The sequence below is a fragment of the Hyperoodon ampullatus genome (genome assembly GCF_949752795.1).
Source record: "Hyperoodon ampullatus genome assembly, chromosome: 9".
NCBI lineage: Eukaryota > Metazoa > Chordata > Mammalia > Artiodactyla > Ziphiidae > Hyperoodon > Hyperoodon ampullatus.
Genome location: NC_136922.1, coordinates 21,328,480 through 21,351,039, shown reverse-complemented (window position 1 = coordinate 21,351,039; position 22,560 = coordinate 21,328,480). Strand labels below are relative to the sequence as shown.

Here is a 22,560-nt window from a genome sequence, read left to right as displayed (position 1 = left end):
TTTTTATAACCATCTCACTTAAAACCATTTTTGCAGCATCCCACAGATTTTTTTTTATTGGAGTATAATTGCTTTACAATGTTGTGTTAGTTTTTGCTCTACAATGAAGTGAATCAGCTATATGTATTCATATATCTTCTCCCTCTTGGACTTCCCTCCCATCCTCCCCATCTAGATCATCACAGAGCACCCAGCTGAGCTCCCTGTGCTATACAGCAGGTTCCCACTTGCTATCTATTTTACACATTGTAGTGTATTTATGTCAAACCTAATCTCCCAATCCATCCCACCCTCCCCTTCTCCCACTGTGTCCACACATCCATTCTCTATGTCTGTATCTCTATTCCTGCCCTGCAATAGGTTCATCTGTACCATTTTTCTATATTCCACATATATGCATTAATATATGATATTCGTTTTTCTATTTCTGACTTACTTCACTCTGTATGACAGGCTCTAGGTCCATCCATATCTCTACAAGTGACCCAATTTCATTCCTTTTTATGGATGAGTAATATTCCATTATATATATATATACCATATCTGCAGCATCCCATAGATTTTAGTATGTTATATTTCCATTTTCATTTGTCTCAAGGTATTTTCTGATTTCCCTTTGATCCAGAGGTTGTTCAGGAATGTGTTGTTCAATTTCCATGTATTTGTGAATTTTCCAGCTTTCCCTCTGTTACTGATTTCTAGTTCCATACCTGTGTGGTTGGAAGAGAGATACTTGGTATGATTTCCATCTTTTAAAATTTGCTAAGCTACCTTTGTGGTCTATCATATGATCTGTCCTGAAGAATATTCCATGTGTGCTTGAGAACAATGTATATTTTGCTACTGCTAGATGGGATGTTTTATATATGTCCATTAGTTCTATTTGATCTAAAGTATGATTCAAGTCCAACATTTTCTTATTGGTTTTCTATCTATATGACCTATCCATTGTTGAAATTAGGGAATTGGAGTTTCCTACTATTATTGTATTATTGCCTGTTGCTCTCTTCAGATATGTTAGTACTTGTTTAATATATGTTGGGGCTCCAATGTTGGGGGTACATATACATTTATAATTGTTGTATCTTCTTGATGAATAGGCATTTTCATCTTTATATAATGACCTTCTTTGTATCTTGTTAGAGTTTTTGGCTTAAAGTCTACTTTGTCTGACATAATTATAGCTACCCCTGCCCTTTTTTGGCTTCATTTGCATAGAATATCTTTTTCCATTCTTTTATCTTGAGCTTATGTGTGTCCTTAAAGCTAAGTCTCTTGTTGGCCACATAAGATGTGCCTTAAAAAAAAATCCTACTCTATGTCTTCTGATTGGAGAATCCAATCCACTTACATTTAGGGTTATTATTGATAGATAAGGACTTACTAGTGCCACCTTATGAACTGTTTTCTGGCTATTTTGAAGTTCCCTTGTTCCTTTCTTCCTCTCTTACTGCTTTCCTTTGTGAATTGATGATTTTCTATAGTGGTATGCTCTGAGCTTCTCTTTATCTTTTGTGAATTCAATTTAACTTTTTATTTTGTGGTCACCGTGAGGCTTACATAAAATATTTTATAGATATAACCGTCTATTTTATGCTGATAACTAAACTTTGATTGTATACAAAACTCTACCCTTTTACTCCCCTTGTCTTTAATGTTTTTGATGTCACAATTTACCTCTTTTTATATTGTGTATCCATTAACAAATTATTGTAACTACAGTTATTTTTAATACTCTTGTCCTTTTCCTTTATCCTAAAGTTATCTGGTTAACCCTCCACTATATTATAGTATTAGACTATTCTGAATCTGACTATATACTTACCCATATCAGTGTGTTGCATATATTCATATGTTTTCATGGTACTAATTAACATGTTTTCATTTCAGCTTAAAGAATTCCTTTCAAGCATTTCTTGTAAGGCAAGTCTAGAGGTGATAAACTCCCTTAGTTTTTGTTTGCCTGTAAAAGTCTTTATTTTGCCTTCATTTCTGAAGGACAGATTTGCCAGGTAAAGTATTCTTGGTTGGCAGTTTTTTTCTTTCAGTGCTTTGAATATATCATCCCACTCTCTACTGGCCTCTAAAGTTTCTGCTGAGAAATCTGCTGATAGCCTTATGAGTGTTCCCTTATAAGTTAACAAGTTTTTCTCTTGCTGCTTTAAAATTCAATTTGTCTTTGATTTTTGATGGTTTTATTATTATGTGTCTTAGAGAGGATCATTTAAAGTTGATTTTGTTTGATGAGCTTCATGAACTTGGTAATACAAATCTCTCCCCAGATTTGGGATTCTCAGCCATTATTTCTTTAAATAAGCTTTCTGCTGCCTTTTCTCTCTCTTCTCCTTCTGGAACTCTAATAATTTGTAAATTGGTTCTTTTGATGGTATCCCATAGATCATGTAGATTTCATCACTCTTTTTCATTCTTTTTTTCTTCTTGCTCCTCTGGATAATTTCAGTTGATCTGTCTTCAAGCTCACTTATTCTTTCTTCTGCTTGGTCAAGTCTGCTCTCTATTGTATTCTTCAGTTTAGTCATTGTATTCATCGACTCCAAAATTTCGGTTTAGTTCTTTTTTATGTTTTCCAAGTCTTTGTTAAATTTCTTACTTTATTCTTGTATTGTTTTCCTGATATTGTTGAATTACTTATCTATGTTCTCTTGTATCTGAGTATCTTTAGAACAATCATTTTGAAATTTTGGCCAGGTAATTCTTAGACTTCTGTTTCTTTGGGGCCAGTTTGGAGGTTTACTGTGTTCCCTTGGTGGAATCACATTCCCCTGGTTCTTCATGATCCCTGTAGCCTTGCATAGGGGTCTGTGCAATTTAAGAAGCAATCATCTCTTCCAGACTCTATAGACTAACTGTGGTAAGGGAAGAATTTCACCTGTGGGTGGGAACATGCTGGAGCATGCTGTGACCTCAGGTCTAGTGTTGCAGGGTGGTAACTGCAGGGGCTTTTGGAAGCTCTGAGTCTAGGGGGACACAGTGTCTCTTTGGCCCAGGCTGTTGGGGTTCACAGCATTGACAACTTTTTGGTTCACTGATCACTGTTGGGGGGGCATCTGTTGTGGCTGCCAGGGCTATTGTGGTCTTCAGAAGTCTCTCCAGGTCCAGCAGCTAGGGACCAGGGCACACAGTGGTGGTGGCTAGAGCCAGTGGTGTGCACACACTCAACTGTGAGGTGCAACTGCAGGTGCTGTGTAGTGGCAGCGGGCAGTTGCAGACACACATGTAGTGGTGAGGGCCAAGGCAGGCAGCAAGGGCTTGGGCCAACTGTGGGTGCTGTGGCTTTCAGTACATATTACTGTTCCTGCTGAATCTTGCCACGAGTGTACAGCAGTGGAAGCAGGAGATGGGGGGTCAAGCGAGGGGTGTACAGGTGCACAGCTAGAGGGGCTAGCTTCAGGTAAGCACAGTGTTGCAGGCCAGTGACAGAAACCAGTGCCTAATTTGGGCCCACAAGCAGCTGTGGGGGCTTTGGCTGTTAGTCGTGCTCTCCTGTGGCTGTATGATCTCCCCTTGAGTGTGTGCACACAGTGCAGGCTGATAACAAGGGTCAGGCTGGCAGCATGCAGGTGCACAGCTGGAGGAGCCAGCCTCGAGTGCATGCACGATGGTGGTCAGCCATAGGGTGTAGAGGATGGCATCTTACACTTGTGCATCCTCAGAGGCCTGGGCTGGCTCCTGTTGTGGTTCCCAGGCTCTGGCAGGGGCAGGGAGGGACCCAGATAGTTTGCATGAGAAAACACGAATACCTGTGGGGCAAAAGCTGCTAAAATCTGCAGTGGTTCCACTGCAGGTGTGCTGGTCATTGGTTCCTTCTTCATTGGTAAAAGCTTCTGGGTTTGTTTATAGAGGAGGCCACTGTGAACCACAATCACTCCCACCTCATGGCGGCTATTGGTAGATCCTGCTTTTCTTCCTTGCTTCTAGCCATCTTGACTTTGCTTGTCTGGGTGCAGTGAAAGCCAAGAAGCATCTTTGTGTGATGCCCCCAAAGCCTGGAGAAGGTGGTTGCTCATTCTGCTTTCCCTTTCCTAGTGAGGAGAACTCTTTCTAGCTGGGGAGTTCTTTTTTGGTGCTGAGCAGTGCCAGCCTGGGGAATGGGATGATGCAGGCAAATGAAGCTGTCTTCCTTCTCTTCTTGTGTGATTATTCTCAGGTTTTCTGTTGACTATGTTGCTTAAGTTTCTTAAGTGGACTCCACAGATCTCCCAGAGCTGTGTTTGTTAGTGGATAGCTGTCTAATTGTTGATCTTTGTAGGGGGACAGAGATGGGGTCTCCTATACCAGCATCTTGATGATGTCATTCTCACAGTTTGTTTCCTACTCTGGTATTTAACCAAAAATTGATCTTAGCCATTGGTTTAAGGATGATTTTATATAGTATAATAACCAATTAATGTTTATTCCTACTTTGAAAAGAGATGAAAAATTCAGGAATGGATGTTGAGTTTCCTGAATCTGGAGTGAACAGATGGACAGTCTGGGCATTTATGGAGGTTGTGATAGGCAGGTATACAATATGGTGTTGAGAACTCGAGCTGGTTGGTACTCCCCTTTCTCTACCAGCTCCTCGCCATACCATGAAGCCCAGAGACAGGCAATCAATTCCACTAATTCTCAGTTTTCCTTTCTAACAAATGGAGGCCAGAATAGAACTACTTCACTGAGTTCTCCTGAGAACTAAATGAGATGAAGCATGTACAACACTTAGCATGAAGGTTGGCACATAGTAAGTGCTCTAACTTAGGCCAATTATTATTCATATTGTTAGTTGTTTTTTAACCTCTGACCTTTTATTATTAAGAATTATGTTAGCAGATTGTCTAATATTTGATTCTTTACTTTACCGACCAGAAACATGAAGCACAAAGAGGTCAATAAAGGAACATGCTTGGCGGGCTGTGAGAAAGAGATGTGACCAAAAGGTAGTTCTGGAGGCTCTCTCAGCCCTTTCCCTATGGCTAGATCATTTTTCTGCTAAGGCAGACTGTATTATAAATATACACCTCAGGACCACAAATGCACTGTCTGCTGTGCCACATTCATCTGGATTAACTTAATACGCTTGGAGTCTTGTCCATATTCTTCTATCCTCAGTTTTCCAACAAATTCATGTCAATCTGCTCTTTTAATGATTTTGCAAGCAAAACCTAGCCTTAATGAAATAAAGAAAAAATAAAAGCAACAGTGCAGTGAGTTTCCACATTATGTTCACGTCTACACCCTTCATTTGGCAGACGAGAGAGCTGATGAGTGCATCTCCCTCAGCTCACTTCGGAGCTGATCTTAGGGCCCATGGACCTGGGATGAGGGACCATGGTTAGAGATCCTGGAATGGGTGGCCATGGTTAGAGATCCTGGGATGAGGGGTCACAGGGCTGATGTGGGCAGGGAGGTGGGGGTGGGCAGAATTTCTTGAGGAGTTCCATCAGAAGACAGGGGAAGCAGGTAGGGAGTTAGGGATCAGGCTGAATATAGGGCAAGTACTTGTCAGCTCATGGGGGAGGAAAGCTGTTTGAGGCAGGGCAGCATTGCTTTCTCTAGAAAAATGGTACAGATGAACCAATTTGGAGGGCAGGAACAGAGATTCAGACATAGAAAATGGACGTGTGGACACAGTGGGGGAAGGGGTGGTGGGATGAACTGGGAAATTAGGACTGACATATATACATTACCATGTGTAAAATAGATAGATAGTGGGAAGCTGCCGTATAGCACAGGGAGTTCATGTCAGTGTTCTGTGGTGAACTAGATGGGTGGAATGGGGGGGGGTGGTTAGGTCCAAGAGGGAGGGAATATATGTATACACATAGTTGATTCACTTTGTTGTACAGCAGAAACTGACACAGCATTGTAGAACATGTATACCCCAATTTAAAAAAAAGATAAAATTTAAGAAGTAACATGTACTCATTTAAGATAATCAGAGATGCTCTGGACAGGGGACTGCAATGTTTAGATTGTGCTCTGAAGGTTCACTGCACGACAGCCTAGAGACCACAGTGCAGGGGTTTTCTGTAGGGGCAAAGGGCCTCTCCAGACCAGGGGAGGCAGACCCTGTGGGGGTGGACCAGCATCAATCCTGAAAGCTCTCCAGGTGAGTCTGAAACCCAGCAGGACCCTTTGGGGCTCCTAGGCATGGAAGCCTTTCCATGTCCCCCGTTTCTTGTTTATAGGCAACAGACTCCAGCCTCCATAACCTTCCCTGAGTTCCAAAGGGCAGATTTGAACAGTTGCTAATCAGGGAAGAGAGGGGATGCAGAGACAAGGGAGGAGCAGTCAAGAAACAATAGTGCAGCCTTGGGGCAGGGTCCTGGTTCCCCCTCAAGGGATACACATAACAATACCTTTGAGCTCTTCTACAGAACTAAAACCCCCAACAAATAGAAGATGTCAGCATTCTTCATTCCAGAGAAGATCACCTGAGGCCAGATTAAAGGAACCAGAGAAGCTCATCAAGAGAGTACCTGATACCAGAGTAAAGGAGTGCAGGCCCTGCAACTCACTCTAATCTTGTCAGCAATGCCACCCTTGAACCACTGCTCTAAAACTCCTCCCTAATCCTCCCAGGTTGGGGGACACAGTTTTTGAGGGGCGCAAGCCCACTGTGTCCCCCTTTGCCTGGCAAAGCAATAAAGCTATTCTTTTCTACTTCACCCAAAACTCTGTCTGAGATTCGATTCAGCACCAGTGCACAAGGCCGAGTTTTTGACATCAAGTCCAGGGTGGACCCCAGGCTGAGAACCATGAATTTAGAAAGCACAAGATAGAGGCAGAGGACTAATCTGGAGACAGCTGTAACGGTCCAGACAAACCCTAAAGAGGGTCTTGACAGTATGGTTAGGAGGGCAGAGCAGAGGCTTGTACCATTGCGTGGTAAATGGATGGAATTCGGTGACTGATTGGAAGAGGGTGTTGAGGAAAAGAAAGGAGCCCTTTGGCCAATCTCTTTCTTTGTACTCTCTTTAAATTTAGCATCTCTTTTTTTTTTTTTTTTTTTACAAATTATGAACTTCTTCAAAATCACTGTCCTTCAGACACTGGTTTTGTCCTTTACCACCAGCAAGTCCAGCTAAGGATGGAGGAGTGACAAGAGTTAGGTCTTTGCATCTAAGTCTATGAGGTTGGAGAGAAGAAAAACTGCTGTAATTCTACTTTTTAAAAACAGCTTTTAAATTAATGAACTGCAAAACCTTTGGGTAAGTTAGATCATATGAAGTATGTCAGCTGCCTTTCCATCTGGATCACAGAGTCTGTTCAGTGAAAGACAAGGTCTGCATTTTGCACAGAGCTCTCTGAAGCCACCCACTCCCTCTGTCTGAATAGACAGGCAACGTGAGGGATCGCCCGGGGAGGGATGCACAGGGTTCACCCACAAGAGTGTGTGGTGAGACTGCAACAATATTTACTCCTCACAGAATGAAAGATGTTCCTGAAAAGATGCCTATAGAATGATTTTGCTTTCATACAAACCATTCCCCCCTCACTGACTTGCTTTAAAATTTCTAAGATGTATTCCCATGGAAAAATATACCTAGGTTCTAGGCAAAATGTGTGTCTCTCTCTAGTGCAATGTCTGTCGTCCCGTGACATGGCACAGGGATACTCATCTTCCATGAGAAGTTAAGCCAAGCCCACTAAGGTCCACAGATGGGCTTGTTAGCCCCCAGGCATGCTGCCATCTCAGGGCCCTCATCCCCTCACAGCAGCAGCTGCCTTACCTCCAAATGCATCGTGGAGGCTCCTGCCCTCTACAACTTGCTGGATCACGTGGTGAGTGGGTACCTCCCCTTCTCTCAGATGGCAGGAAAATTCTTGCTGTTTCCTTAAATACTGGTCAGCATCCAAGAACCTCATACCGATGCCCTCTGTCTTTCCAGGGGCTGTGTGGGAAGCCGAGGTCCACCCTCCCATTGGTTACATTGTGATTTTCTAAGACAAGGTCTCTAAGCAAAAGATTCACTTGGGCACTAGAAATAATCTGTAGTACTTCTGACCTAGTTCTTTTCCCACATATATTTGTTAAACTACAATCCACAGTTCAGGCATCATTTTGAACTACTTCTCGTTCATCCATCCATCCATCCATCCATCCATCCATCCATCCATCTCACAGGTACTATTCTTGGGGCAGTGAATTCCTTTAAAGAAAACATCTTGATTATAATCCAATAAAGATGTTAAAAAAAAAGAAAGAAAACATCTTGAATGAAGGAATTAAACCCTTAATTATGGGTAGTAACTCATTATTTTTGGCACTTTCAACGTTTCTGTATATTGTTTAAATATGCATTTAGCTTCACTGAAATCTATGTATTTTGCAACCAGAGAGGTGAAGGAGACCCACAAACAGTTACAGGGTCAGCTAATGAGACTCATAATACAAATCAGTTCTTACTGTATCCTCACTGCATGCTGGGCAAATGCTGAGAGCATCCATGGCATCATTTCGTCTCATCCTCAGACAACCTTTTAACAGCCTGATGAAGCGTGTCCTATTTTTATCACCCATCTATATTGCTGTAGATTCAGAAATTGAGCCTCAGAGAAGTTAAAGGCCACCAAGTTAAGTGGCCAAGCCAGGGTCTGGACCCATGCCTATTGGGTACAAATGTTTTATGAAGGGCCTACCACATGCCAGGTATTGTTCTAGCCAGTGCTGGGAAACAGCTCTGAATAGGACAGGCAGGCGCATCCTTGACCTTAGAGGCTATACTTTAATAGGGGGAGCAAACACACAGAAATTACACCATGAGCACCATGAGTGAAAACAAAGCATAATGGAGCCTGGAGAGTGACTGCAGGTGGGTGGAGACTGTTTTACATTGGGTGGTTATGGAGGCCACTCCGAGGAGGCCTTTGACATTGAGAAAAATCCTAAATGAAGAGGGGGAGTAAGCCATTTCAGTACCTGGGGGAAATGCTCCCAGCATGAAATACAAAGACCCTGAGGGCAGACTTGCTTGCTGTATTCAGGGGTGGGAAAGACAACTAGTGAGGCTGGAAATAAGTGGAAAAGGAGGAGACAGCAGTGGGTGGGAGCAGGCCATCTAGGACTTGAAGGCTATGGAAAGAATGTTGTATGAAAAAAGCCACTTTTGAGCAGAAATGTCACGTGATGAGATGGCAAAGTTCCAGCAGAGAGGAGAATTGACTATGCAGGAGACAGATCTCAGGACCAGAGTTTCTTAGAAGGCAAGATAGGCTAGGATCCTGCACACAAATAGAGAGGTTGACCTGAGACGGTGGGAACAAGAAAGAACAGAGCCTGTGAGTCCACGTGCAGACAGGTTAGCAGAGTGGGTAGTGCTGAGGCAAGTTGATTGGGTTCTGATGGCCTCCAGTGTCTCAGCAAAGGAAGGCAGGTCATCAGCTGATGGTGGAGAGGGGACAAGTGCTATAGGTTTGAGGAAAAAGAAGAAACTATGAAAGAGCCTTCTTTCAATGTGGGAAAGGTGAGTGCTTCCTGGCAGTGCTAAAGGGCCCTTGAGATTTGTGGTCAGAAAGGCTCTTCTGCTGCCTAGAACAAGTAAAGGGTAGACAGAATGGGTTTAACCAACGTTGGACTTTGCCAGGTGAGAGTGACAGAGATATAAAGGGGCAAGTTATATATGGAGGAATCTCAGCTAAGGAGGGAGGTGAAACATGGGTGCAGTCGTGTAGTTAAGATCAATAGATTGTGGGCAAAGAAGTGAGCTTCAAAGGGGAGAGATGATGGTCCATGAGTGGTGTACTTGGATCTGAGAGTTTGGAAGCGATGCAGTCACTGGTGTTGGGAAGACCTAGAATAGAACCACGGGAGTCGACGGCTGAGGTAGGTTGGCCTTAGGAACTGAGAAGCCAGAGCGTGGGATGGATCGTCCCTTTTATATGAATACGGAAGCCATCAAGAATCATAAGAGAATTATCTCTCAGCTGCATATTATAGTACCAGTCTGGGTAATAAGAACAGTAGTCACTGATTTTTGCTTATGCTCATATACAGGATTAGACTTGTGGAGGACAGGACTCTGGACCCATAACTACTACTTCTGGACCTTAATTCTACATGAGTAATCCTGATGGTCAGGAGGATGAACTCATTTTCTGGTATCTCTGCTTTACTGTTTGGGAAATACAGGGCAGTGGGGTATTTTCTCTAACATTTGGCAACAAATGCTCGCTAAGTGAATGAGAAATGCCATTAGTCCCATTTTAATTTGCACAACCCAAGTAAGAAGAAAGATTATGAGAAAATGGTATTACCCATTACATTATTCCATTCTTTTTCTGTATTATTCAAGAAAGGATTCTAAGAGTGACAACTGAGTGTAAAAAGGAATAAGGCAAAAAATGCCCATGTAACTGTTGGGTTTGGGTATCCAACTGGCCTGAAACGGTCCCTTTCTCCCCCTTCAAATGCCCACAGCTAGGAAATCCGAGAGCAGGGATTTGAATCCAGTTCTGTTTGACTTCAGTGTGATCTTCACTTCCTACTCTTATTAGTCCTACAAGGTGGACTAACGTCCAACAAGGTAGACAGCATGTTTGTGTGTGTGCATGCCCTCCCCCACCCATAAGCAATAATTACCCCCATGTCCTACACCTGGAATGGAGGTTGTCCATACTTTCTTTTCAGTTCAAAGTATTTCAACAATGCATACTTGGGATGTCTGAGGGCGCAATGCAGAATCTTCCTAAGGCAGGTTATCTGAGGGAGCTCCACCCATAAACCACAGGATTGTTTCAGGTTATAAATAACTCGTTGAAAAGTTTGATTCTCCTGCTTGAATAAACCTCCTCCTTGACAAGTCTCCCCCTTTCCTCACCAGTAGTCACTGTGCACCCAGGAAAGCAAAATCACCTCAGATTGGCTAAGTCGTTAAAAAAAGGCAACTAAGGAGACTTAGCAATTGCTAGGAAGGGTCTAGAAAGAAAAAGAATAATGACTTCAAGTAGCTAGATTAAGAAAAAAAATCTTAGGTTAATGTTGCCAATTTTAAGCAAGCAAGCTTTTTTTTTTAATCTGAAAGTGTAACATGCAAATAGGCTGATAAAATTAGAAAGACTCCAGTTAAACTCAGGGAATTCTCTAAAACAACCTGTTAGTGACTGTGTAAATGAATCTAGTTGGGTGCACAAATAGCCGTACCCATAAACTGAAGCATTAATGCTAAGGTTCTACTAACCTCCTCTGAAATGCAGTCCTCTTTAGGTTCTGACAGAGCAGCCATTTTTCGTAAAAGTTAATTGCAGTCAGAAACGTGGGCAGGGAAATGGTCCACAGCCCTGGGAGAGGTATAAGAAGATCCCGAGGGTCAGACTCTGCTTCGGATCCTAGGGCTGCCTGATAATTCTGACTTCCCCTTGGCTGAACACAGACAGGGGCCTTTACACCCTGGCATATGCCTGAGGACTTCACTCATTTAAGGGCTTCTGCTACCTTTGTTAAGAGCAACCCAGGAAAACTCCAAAGGAGAAAAAAATTATCTCTGTGCATCAGAATGCACGGGTTTGCTCCTGAGTTTGGGGGACTCCTTAATGAAACAGCTCTGGAGAAGACCCCTGATCTAAAAGTGTGGGCCCTGTCTCCCCGGGCAGCCAAAGTACCTTAAATCTGGGGCCCAGTTCAGGTGGTTGAAAGGGGTAGGACCTAATGATCTACCAGACACAAGATTAATTATTGTGAGGGGCAGGGAGAGCGCCGAACCCTTGAGTAAGCACATTTGATGGCTCTGTTCCTCAGGCCAGTCTTGTAGGTCATGTGTTTTGAACCAAAGAAATGAGGAGAGCAGTGTTAATCTTCTTGTTAGTCAACCTGAACTTTGATCTCCTCATAGACCAAGAAAGACGAAAGCACTGATGTCAGTTCGCTGTACAGGATAACTGTGGAACTCTTAATTAGGTCTGAAATGTGGTGGGTGTAATGGAGGGTGGCCCTCTGGGGGTGGGGAGGAGACCACCTGGGCTGCCCTTTTCTCCAGCTGGCATCTCAACCCGTGTGGGCAGGGGGTTACTTTCCTGCTTGAGGTGGGGAGGACCTGGGCCTACCTGCCAATCCCAGGTAGTATCTCTGACCTACTGGATGCTTGATACCCTGCGTTCATTCTCTCTGCTCACAGGTCAGATTTAATTTACTATGTCAGCTCCGTGAGGTCCCTGGGAAGGAAGAACTTACCTTCTCTCAGACTCTTTCCCTGAAGGAATGTTTTTCCCAGAGTGTGACTGCTGAGTTGAACACTTGAGCTGAAAGACGCAAATCTGGAATCAGCATCTTTATAATTTGAGATTTCTTATCTTTCAGTGAAATGTTAATAAAAAGTGTTTTTCTAGAAAGGCTATTTAGGGTTTAAACCAGAGTGTTTTCAGCCAGACTTTTGTCAACCTGATGGCCATTTATCGGACACTTTCTGTGTAAAAGCCACTGTGCCAGTGGCCCGGAGGGTCCACGGAGCCAGGTACTGGCTGGCCACCCTCTCACTGTGACACTTGTTAACCTTATTCCAAATGCTGGCTCTAAGGCCAGAGTCAATCAAAAGTCCTTCCTTTCTGCAAGTTCCTGAGGTTCTTTGAGTGGTAGGATTATGAGTGATTTTTTTTCTCTTTGTTTATAAATATTTCCAAAGAGGATATATTATTTGCGTATTTTTTAAGTGTTAAAAATGGTGACATCCTATATACTTATTTTTGGTCCTCATTTTAGTTTAAAAAATCTCTAGTGTTTCATGGTTAAGTATTGTAATGGATGAGTATATGTTTGGTTTGTTGGATTGTGTAGAAATGATGAAGTTCATGTAAATAAAAATAAAATAAAATAAAATATATATAACTGTATATAAACATATATGTGTATATATAAGTATGTGTATATTTATATTTATATGACCAGGGAGACAGGACTGGCTCTTTTAGATCAGGGGTCTTCTCCAGTGTTGTTTCATTAAGAGTCCCAGAAAATTAGAATCAAATCCTCTGTGTGTGTGTGTGTGTGTGTGTGTGTGTGTGTCTGTCTGTCTGTCTAATAACAATTAAAAGATAGATAGATGAATGATTATTCCTGGAGCACAGAGACTGCAGCAGATGGCTGGGGTAGACTTTGTCAAGTCAACCCAAGGAGACAGTGGGTCTCTGTTATGGACTGAATTGTGTCCCCCCACCAAATTCATATATTTAAGCCCTAACTCCCAATGTATTTGGAGACTGGGCCTTTAGAGAGGTAGTTAAGGTTAAATGAGGTCTTTAGGGTGGGGCCCCAATCCAATAGGACTGGTGTCCTTATCAGAAGAGGAAGAGGCACCAGGGATGCAGACACACAGAGAAAAGGACATTTCTGGATACAGTGAGAAGACAGTGGTCTGCAAGCCAAGGAGAGAGGCCTCAGGAGAAACCACCCCTATGGACACCTTGATCTTAGACTTCAGCCTTCAAAACTGTGAGAAATAAACATCTGTTGTTTAAGCTGAAATGAGGCTGGTGGGGAAACTTTATCAGGAAACAACAACTCCAGACTCAAGACCCCAAAATGCCACGTTAGAGTGAATTTTGAACCTCTTCCCCTAAAACTGAACAAATTTCTTAATCTTGGGCCAGGATGGGATCTGAACGTCTGGGGTGCCTCTTAGGGAGGGGTGACTGTGGGCAGGGCCTGGGTAAATCCTCCAAGAGAGGATGCCTATTGTGGCTGTGACTTCCCTTGTCCTTCTTTCTCTTTTAGAAGAGTGAGTCCATCTGATGTGTTAACCAAAATACAAGCATCTAAATATCACCCTGCTTTAGTTTAATCAAAACCTCAAGGGACTTTTGCTGAAGCTACACATGTGAATAGCAGATTCTCACACTCTGGGTTAAATTGGCATAGAAAAAATAAAGGGCTTGATCAGGAATCACGGCTATGGTGTGCAGATGATTGGGTTTATTCCATCTAGAAAGCCCTCCATCATGTTCTGGGCCTACCCATCCTTGCTCTTCCCAAAGTGTCCTATACATCCACTAACACGGCACATGGAAGAGTCCTTTGTCATTGCCTCTTTTCTCATCTCTCTCCCCACTACTCACTTGTCCCATCTCAGGCAGGTGACTTCATGTGGATGGGGATTTATCTTGTTCAGTTTTCTATACCTAGTAATTAGCATAGAGGAGCTCACTCACACATATTCACTAAAAAAAATTATTGAAGCCACAGGCTACACAAAGATGCACAAAATAACTATGTGCTAAGCAGACCTCCAAAGTTGGGGGATCATAGTACTGCATGTACTGGCAGGGGGGTAGGTGCTGAGGAAGTGGGAGTGGGTTCTGGGGAAAGAATATCAGAGGCAGGAGACTCTGAGCACCATAAATCAATTTGCTAAATTAGGAGTGGGATGAAATGGGGCTGTGGATTCTCAGCTAGAAGAAATTATATGTTATGTCAATATCTAACTGTCAACCTCTCTATCTCCCTTAGAAACTCTGTTCCCATTCCACCCGTAGCTTTGTGGAATGGAGACAGAATTTAAAGCTACAATAGCCAGGAGATCTTGTCAAATACTGCCTCACAAAACCATTCTAAGGCTCACCAGTAAATGTCCGGGCAACACTGATCCCTTGCATGTAAATAAATCTTGTGTGCAATTTTAGCTTAAGCACTTGACTTTACACTGATCACGTTTTATCTGTAGCATATGATTGATAGCTTCTACAAATCAAAATATTCCCTTAAATTCTCCCCTAAGGAAAGTCTAACAGAAATATACACGAAGGAAAGAAATGAAAAAATAGAATATTATACTGTGCAATTGCTTCAGACTTCTTGCAGTCTTAGTGTAACGGATTATTTCATTCAGAAACCAATTTTCAGAATATTAGGGGCTAAGTCCTAGACTTTTGTCTTATCATAGGATCGCTGGTGAAGTTCCTTTTTAGTGCCTGGCTTGACATGCTGCAAAAAATAAATTATGAATGTGTTGGCGAGGCAACAGGCAAAACAGAATTAGTTCATAAAAGGCTCCTATGGCTATTACAAAATCCAAGTCATAAAATAAATATCATGTCATCTTCCCAAAATGTCATGGGACCAGGTTTCCAGATCAGGACTGGAAATGAGGGCAGATTTAAGAATATGATACGATTGTAGGGCGTGAATCTGGTGAGATCACGAAAGGCTTGATTCTGACTAAATCCTTACCAGGCACTGTTGTCTGATGATTTAAGGAAAATGGATCTAAACTTTCCTCAAGTTCCTCTTTCCTTGTGTAGAGGCGATTCTTTACATAGCATAACTCATTAAAAACTGAAATGGTGAAAAAATAACTGTTAGGAAATGCTTCTGTCCAGAAGTTTGTTTAAGGCTGTCTCTGACTGGGGGGCTGTGAAGATCACTGGCCAGTCTCTGGAAGATCTCAATGCTGGGGCCCCCTTCCCTAGAGTAGTACAGTGCATCCCTGTTAAAAAGAGAAGATAGGGCTTCCCTGGTGGCGCAGTGGTTGAGAGTCCGCCTGCCGATGCAGGGGACACGGGTTCGTGCCCCGGTCCGGGAAGATCCCACATGCCGCGGAGTGGCTGGGCCCGTGAGCCATGGCCGCTGAGCCTGCGCATCCCGAGCCTGTGCTCCGCAACAGGAGAGGCCACAACAGTGAGAGGCCCGCGTACCGAAAAAAAAAAAAAAAAAGAGAAGATAAACTCTCTGCTCCTCCATTAATTTTTTTTTTTTTTTTTTTTTTTTTTTTGCAGTATGCGGGCCTCTCACTGTTGTGGCCTCTCCCGTTGCGGAGCACAGGCTCCAGACGCGCAAGCTCAGCGGCCATGGCTCATGGGCCCAGCCACTCCGCGGCATGTGGGATCTTCCCGGACCGGGGCACGAACCTGTGTCCCCTGTATTGGCAGGCGGACTCCCAACCACTGTGCCACCAGGGAAGCCCTCCTCCATTAATTTTTTTGATTCTCCCTCTTGACACATTTTGGGGTGAAGTTGAGACTCTATGTGGACACACAGGATGAAGGGGACTCTTTGGTAAATTGGGAGACCTTCACCCCAAATGGATGATACATTGTGATCGATGCTTACCAAGAGCACCTTCCATTGGCAACAGGTCTTGCCACTTAATCTCTGCCAAATACAAGGGCACAAGATAATTTATTACAAAACCCAGGTGCCTTCCAAATTCACTGGCTTATGTTCTAACAATTCTAGATGGCTGATCACATCAGTCACCTGTGAATTAATTTTGCAACTAATTTTGTTGGAGTATTTTCCAGCTGGTTTCATAACTTTAAGTTAGCTGTTCCACAGCTGCTTTATTATGATTTAAAATACATTTTGAAAGATCTGCTTTTAAAACTCTCAAGACAAATATTACTATTGCCAACCTTAATGACTTAGAGTTTGGGGGTTATTAATCACCTATTTGTCTGTTGCAGGAGACCCAGACTATTTGTGGAGAAAAACCTTAGAGTATGAATTTAACCTACATTCCCAAGGAAATGTCCTATTGAGTTGATTTTTTTTTTTTGAGTATATCAACTCTACCTTTGCTTAGGGGTCTGACAAAGCAAATGAACCTGTGAACATGAACTCACAGAAAGATATTTCAAGTTTTGGCAGAGAACTTTACTTTGAACTTTATGCTGTTCAATTATTATCAAAAGCTTGGTTTCAGAGACACTGGATTAAAATGGTGGAAGAAGAAGAAAAACTTGAAACATTCACTTCCAATTTCTAGAAGTACAGACTATGTAAATAGATAGACAATAGCAATGTGAAGGAAAAGAACCATCCAGAATAATGAAATCCTGAAGGGATTTCCACAATTTTTAACATTGATGAAGACAGAGTAGGAAATACATTCTTGGGCTACACCTGGTCTGGCCTCTCAATCTGGGGGACCCTCAACACTTGGCCCCAAAGAAGGTAGGAACATTTCATCCTCTGCCTGCCCCCTCACTCTAATGGTCTCTCCCCTGCTCCTTGGGCCCCGCCCCCTGGGCTTGCAGGTGTCATCACTCCAACAGCCACCTATTTTCTGTGTCCAGAGGTCTACCAGGTCTCAGCACTTCTGGGGGCAAGGGAAACGTGGTGGCCACTGCAGTGCCAAGTGATTGCTCCTCAGAGCAAGTCTTGGAAACGAGGCTCAGGACTTTGAACTTATACTGAGAACAACTACGGATGCGTCTGAGTCTCCGCACTATGGGAGAACCCAGCAGGCAGAGGGAGCGCCCTCATCCCGTCCAGAAGATACCCACCTATCGGAGGATGTGTGATGGTCTCACAGAGGGAAGGGCGGATATAACAACCTCCTGTCGAGACACAGACCTGGAGGCAGAAGCTTGAAGGTTCACAGTGGAGAGTGCACTGAGCTGAGGACTATTTATGCATAGATTTCTGTCCCTTGATGTATAAATGGAGAGGAGAAAAAAGGAGGCTTATTCAGAGACTGTGAAGCACAAAGGGAAGAGAGCCTGGACAAAAGTATTGAGAGGAAGAGCTTACTTTTGAAAATGATTTTCTACAGAAAATAGAAGAAAAATATAAAGCACATGCTAAGTGCTCCCAGTAAGATACAAAATCCATGAAAAACAAAATGCAGGGTGATATATGGAGAAAATGAAGTAAGTGATATGTTCTTTAGACCTGACACAATTAGGTCTGTTCCCCACCAGGCCTGTGACATTTCATAACCCTGTGATCTTGCACATGCTGTCCAGCCTGGGCCTTACTTCCCTTCCAAACCTGGCAAAGTGCTTTTTATTCATGCTGCCTGACTCAGCCTGCACACCACCTCCTCTGAAAGCCTTCCCAGTGGTTGCAGGCACCAACTCACTGATTTCTCTGCACACAGCACAGTGGGTTTTCATACTCCAGTACTGGACATTTCAGATAGTATAATCATTTATAACAGAATAACTATGCCTCCTCTATGACACAGCTTATATGACATGGATCTCTATGACCCTTACTCATCACAGTGTCTGATATACAATTAAGACTAATAAATAAATGAGAGTCGCTGAAAGATAAATGACAACCTCTTTTTATCACAGGGACCTCAACAGATGTCAGTAGAACAAAGGCGAAAGATAAAGGGAAATGAGAAAAGAAACACACATATTGAGACCCAGTTCTGCTCAAAGCATTGAAGTGCTTGTTATACTAAAGGAAAATTGGAATCTTTTCCTTCCTTTTCAAAGAATTACGGTTTTAGCATAGTGCCACAAACTAACACAATGACTTTTGGGACATGATATAATGGCCATAGAGAAACAACTCTTCATAAGAGATTAGTGCAGCACCAGCCATCCTCAATTTAAAAATGGATACTCAAAGTTTATTGACAAGTTGATTTTGGAAAACTTGAACAGCAATTTCCTCTTAGAAACAGTGAGCTTAAGTCCCAGACCAAACTGCAAAGGCTTATTCAACCTGGAAGTCTGCTACATTATATCAGTCACTGAACTGAGTTGCAGAAAGCAAAGGCTAGATTTAATTAAGCTCCATTAGCATATAGCCAATGGTCACTTAACCAAGAAATGCTTCCCGCCTGTCTCACAGCTGTGCTGTGAATCAACTAGAATAATGCAAGTAAAATGCCTTTGAAAAGTACACCATGGTACAAAGCAATAAGGGCCACCAAGAGTTTAACTATTACAGAACCCAAATGCACATTAAAATACTCTCTTGCAGGAAAATGCATGCTCTCTTCTGCCACAGGACTCATCACCGACGAAGCAGTGGGAAGATTACTCTCTGCCCCGGCCAAGCCTGCCAGGGGAAAGCTGGCCAAGCCTGCGTCTGAACCAGCTAGACTCCACTTCCAGCCTCTTCCTTCTCTGTTGTGTGTTCAGTGCATTCCTGCTTTGTCCACCTCAATCCACCTTGCCTCTGGCTCGATTCAGACCCAGCTTCACTGCCTCCATTTAGCCCTCGCTCCTACCTGAACAACTGGCAACATGCTTCAGCTTTTCTGTGTACGCTCTTTGGAAGATGGGCCTTACAAATGGGTCTGGAAACAGGGGTCCGGCACTCTGGGGATACTGCCTCAGATTCTCACACTCAGAGTCCTGACCCACCCAGTAAAATGACAGACATCACGTTCCAGTTTGCAGGGGGAGCGTAGGGAGAAATGGTGGGGCCGGGGAAAAGTGTGGCTGGTCCCTCCCTCTCTTCTCCCTGCCCCTCCCGCCGTGTGTCCCCTCACGGGAAGCCCTGTCCACTCCCACCCTCCTTCTGCTCCAGCTCGGTGTCCACTTCTGCTCCATCTGTCAGAATGGAAGCAGATGGGCTCCTGGTCCTCAAGCCTGTTTGTCTTACTGTTCCCACCAAGGACTCAATGCAATCCTCTTCAGCACATGGAAGAAATGACTTGTGAAACAGCAAATAGTATCTTTTAGAGCCGAAGTTCTTTCTGAATCATTCATATTTCATTTGAATTTCTCTCTTTCTTTCTTTTCTCTCTCTCTCTCTCTTTTACATAGGAGAAAGACCCAAATCTTTTTTACTTGCACTAGCGTGACAAAGTCTTCAGTGGTTTTTGTTCAGCCTACCCAAGTCAGTCATTTTTAAGTTACGTGAAAGGAAAAGGAATGCCATTTGTAAGGAGATTTCAGCTAGCCTCATCTGATGTATGGAGAACTAAGGTAAGAAGCACAACAGAGGTAAAAACGAGACTGTGATTGAGGAAGAGATGGCATTTATCACCATAGAACTAAGCAGAGCCACAAAGTAGGGAACAGAAGGTGTGATTTAAATCCCTGATCTATAGCTAGCTAACTGTGTGACCCTAGGTACATTACTTGAGTTCTTTGGGCACACTTTCCTCATTTATATAAAGAAAAAAAAGGATCAGAGATTCTAGTCTTTTCTAAGCCTGTCATTTTATAATTCTATGACTAAAATCAGTCTAAAATCATAAATTGTATTCCAGAAATTTACTTAAAAGCCTAAAAAATTTGAAACATACAGAAAATCAAATATTTAACACAAAGGAATTAAAAAAAAATGTGTTCCAAAGAGAGACTTATCATTCACTGCTATTACACATGAGTCTATTAGAAATATCTGGCTATCTGTTGAAGCCTGACATTTCTCTAACAAAAACTGGCATGCGTGCCTTCTAATAAGTTTACTTTGGATCTCATTCCTCTTCAGGATTTTGAGATGCGTTTCTATCTGTCTGTCTGTCTACCTATTTATAATCTATCAACGTATCTCCATATGTGTGTGCACACCCCTACGCCCAACGCTCACACACACTAAAACATACGAACAGAACAGGAAAGTAAAGAAGCACCAGAGTTAGTTCTGACCAAAGAGGAGGACACAGGACTTACAGGAGCTGCTGAGTTTTTGACGGTGACACTGGGGGTGGTAGCTCGCAAGGCTCCACTCACTCCATGGTAGTATTTGAAGCAGATCTTAGTTTCAGCTGAAAGACAAAAATAAAATGGTACTGAGAAGTAGGGTATAACCCAGGAAGAGAAGCCATGGCCAGAGAGGACTCCCCCAGGAACTTCTACCCAATTCCTCCCATGAGCCAGGCAGCCACACCTGATAACCCCGCTTCACTTGTGGCTTCATGAACAGGTCCAACTTCTTTCTGAAAATCCATCATCCAAAATTGTTTTGGTTTTAGCATTTTGTACCCAAGTTAAATCCATCATTTAGACTTCTCAGCATCCATCCTATCCCATTAGAAGTTATTGCTTTTAAACTCTCAGTTCTAAGATTTCAGGTGGTACCAATCTGTTTCTTCTGTAATTTTCTGTTATTGAATTCACTGTGATTAGCATCTTGGTGATCTGAAGGAAGACTCAGAAGTTACAGAAATACATGGATGAGAGGCATATTTTCTGATGATGATGACTAGACAATAATGCTGAAACTCCATAACATTTTGGCATTTTGTACAGAAAAGAATCTGTGGCCAACCTGAGTTTGGTTCATTGAAAGGTGACCTGCTTTTCCAAATTTACTGTTTATAGTATGTTCTTCTTTAAATTTGAAAAATTTACCAGGCTTTGTCTTAGTCCCTTACATTAATTTTGTTTGAAACAACATGAGGAATCTCCAGTTAGAGGTCCTGGTTCTCAAATATGGGGATTTGTCTCCAATTATAATGTTTTTAAAACTAATGTCTACAATTTTCTTAGCAAGCATTTTAATGTTCATTATGGAAAATATGGACAATGCAGGAGAGTATAAAAAATCTTCTATGGGTATTTTTTTTGCATACGTGAGTGTATGAACTTTAATAATGAATTTTAATCTTTTTTTGAAGTTAACATTATTAAATAAGCATGTTCAACTACTAATTCCAAACTTTGTAGATAACATTGCTTGTTCTATGGAATCATTGAATCAATTTGTAACTTGGAAATACTTCCCTGATCTTGGAAATTTGGGATTTTCCCTTAAAATTAATGCCTTTTTGAAAATTATTTTTAAGTTCAAGTTTGCTCTCTAGGATAATGGAGCAAAAATTGCTACTTCTCTATCAAAACTCATTCTCCCTTTCCTCCTTAATGACTGAATCTCAATTTTATTTTGGGTGGTAATGCCCAGATAAAGAACTACGTTTTGTAGCCTCCCTCATAGATCACAGTTATGTTGTTTGTTGTTCTTATTTTGGATTTTCTATTATATGTAGTTGAACCTAAACCTAGCTAATGTGGAAAGGTTTCTTTCTATATATCATATCAATGATATGAGAATTGCAATATTCTTCCTTAGAAGATAGGACTATTTTAAGGATTCTCCCTTCCCGTGGCCAAACTGCTTTCCAAAAAGCGCTGTATACATCCACCAGAAAATGTAACTCTGATCATCTCTTGAATCCTTGATAACATTGAACATTATCAATTAAATATACTTTAAGATGGCATCTCATTTTTATATCATTTATTTACTAGTGAGATTAAACATTGTTTATCAGATTTTAATTAGACATTTGTATTTAGTTTTTTTTTTAATCTATTGAATTGTAGTTGTTAAGACTTCCCACTGCCTGGATGATACCTGGGTGTTTACCTTTTAGTGGACATATTCTTACTTTACATATGTCAATACTTTTTGTTTCCTCCCTTCATTCTTTCCCTGCAGTGATTTTGCATATCTGTGGTTGCCTTTTAAGCTCTTGGTGGACAATCTTATAACAGTTCCATATTCTCCAAGGCACCCCACATTAGGTCTACAGACCTAGATCTACTAGTGTCTCAGCCTGAGAGGCAGGTACTTGTAGGTTAGGGATCATGGAGGGACCATGAGCAGTGAGCCATATGGCCAGGTAACCACACCGAGTCAGTGCAGTTCAGAATATGAGTTACTGTGCCTGTAGGTGCCAGCAAGATCGGCATGGAGGGGCCGAATGACCTCACCTCAAGTTTAGTTGCACAGAAGGAAATTATATATAACAGGCATCCTGGAAAGAAAGTACTAGCTTTCCTGTCAAAGAAAATTATTCCAGTGCCTTGGAGTAAAAAAGGTCAGGGAAGTTATATACAGTCTTGTATTGAATCCTTTTGCTAGGTGAGCAGGTCAGTTCATGTTTAGAGCCAAGAATGCATGGAAACCTTCAAAGTATTGTAATCTTTTTCTGA

The 22,560-nt window shown here is 42.3% G+C and overlaps 1 protein-coding gene across 3 annotated transcripts in view; it reads right to left on the bottom strand.

Moving 5' to 3' along the window:
• Positions 1–22,560, bottom strand: part of HECW1 (HECT, C2 and WW domain containing E3 ubiquitin protein ligase 1) — a gene marked incomplete at both ends in the record, with an annotated part of 620,984 nt that overhangs the window by 186,882 nt on the left and 411,542 nt on the right. For all 3 annotated transcript variants that reach the window (XM_079711607.1, XM_079711606.1, XM_079711608.1), the window contains one exon: positions 20,296–20,390. In XM_079711607.1, the coding sequence (XP_079567733.1) occupies positions 20,296–20,390 (95 nt within the window). The remainder of the gene's footprint in view (positions 1–20,295; positions 20,391–22,560) is intronic.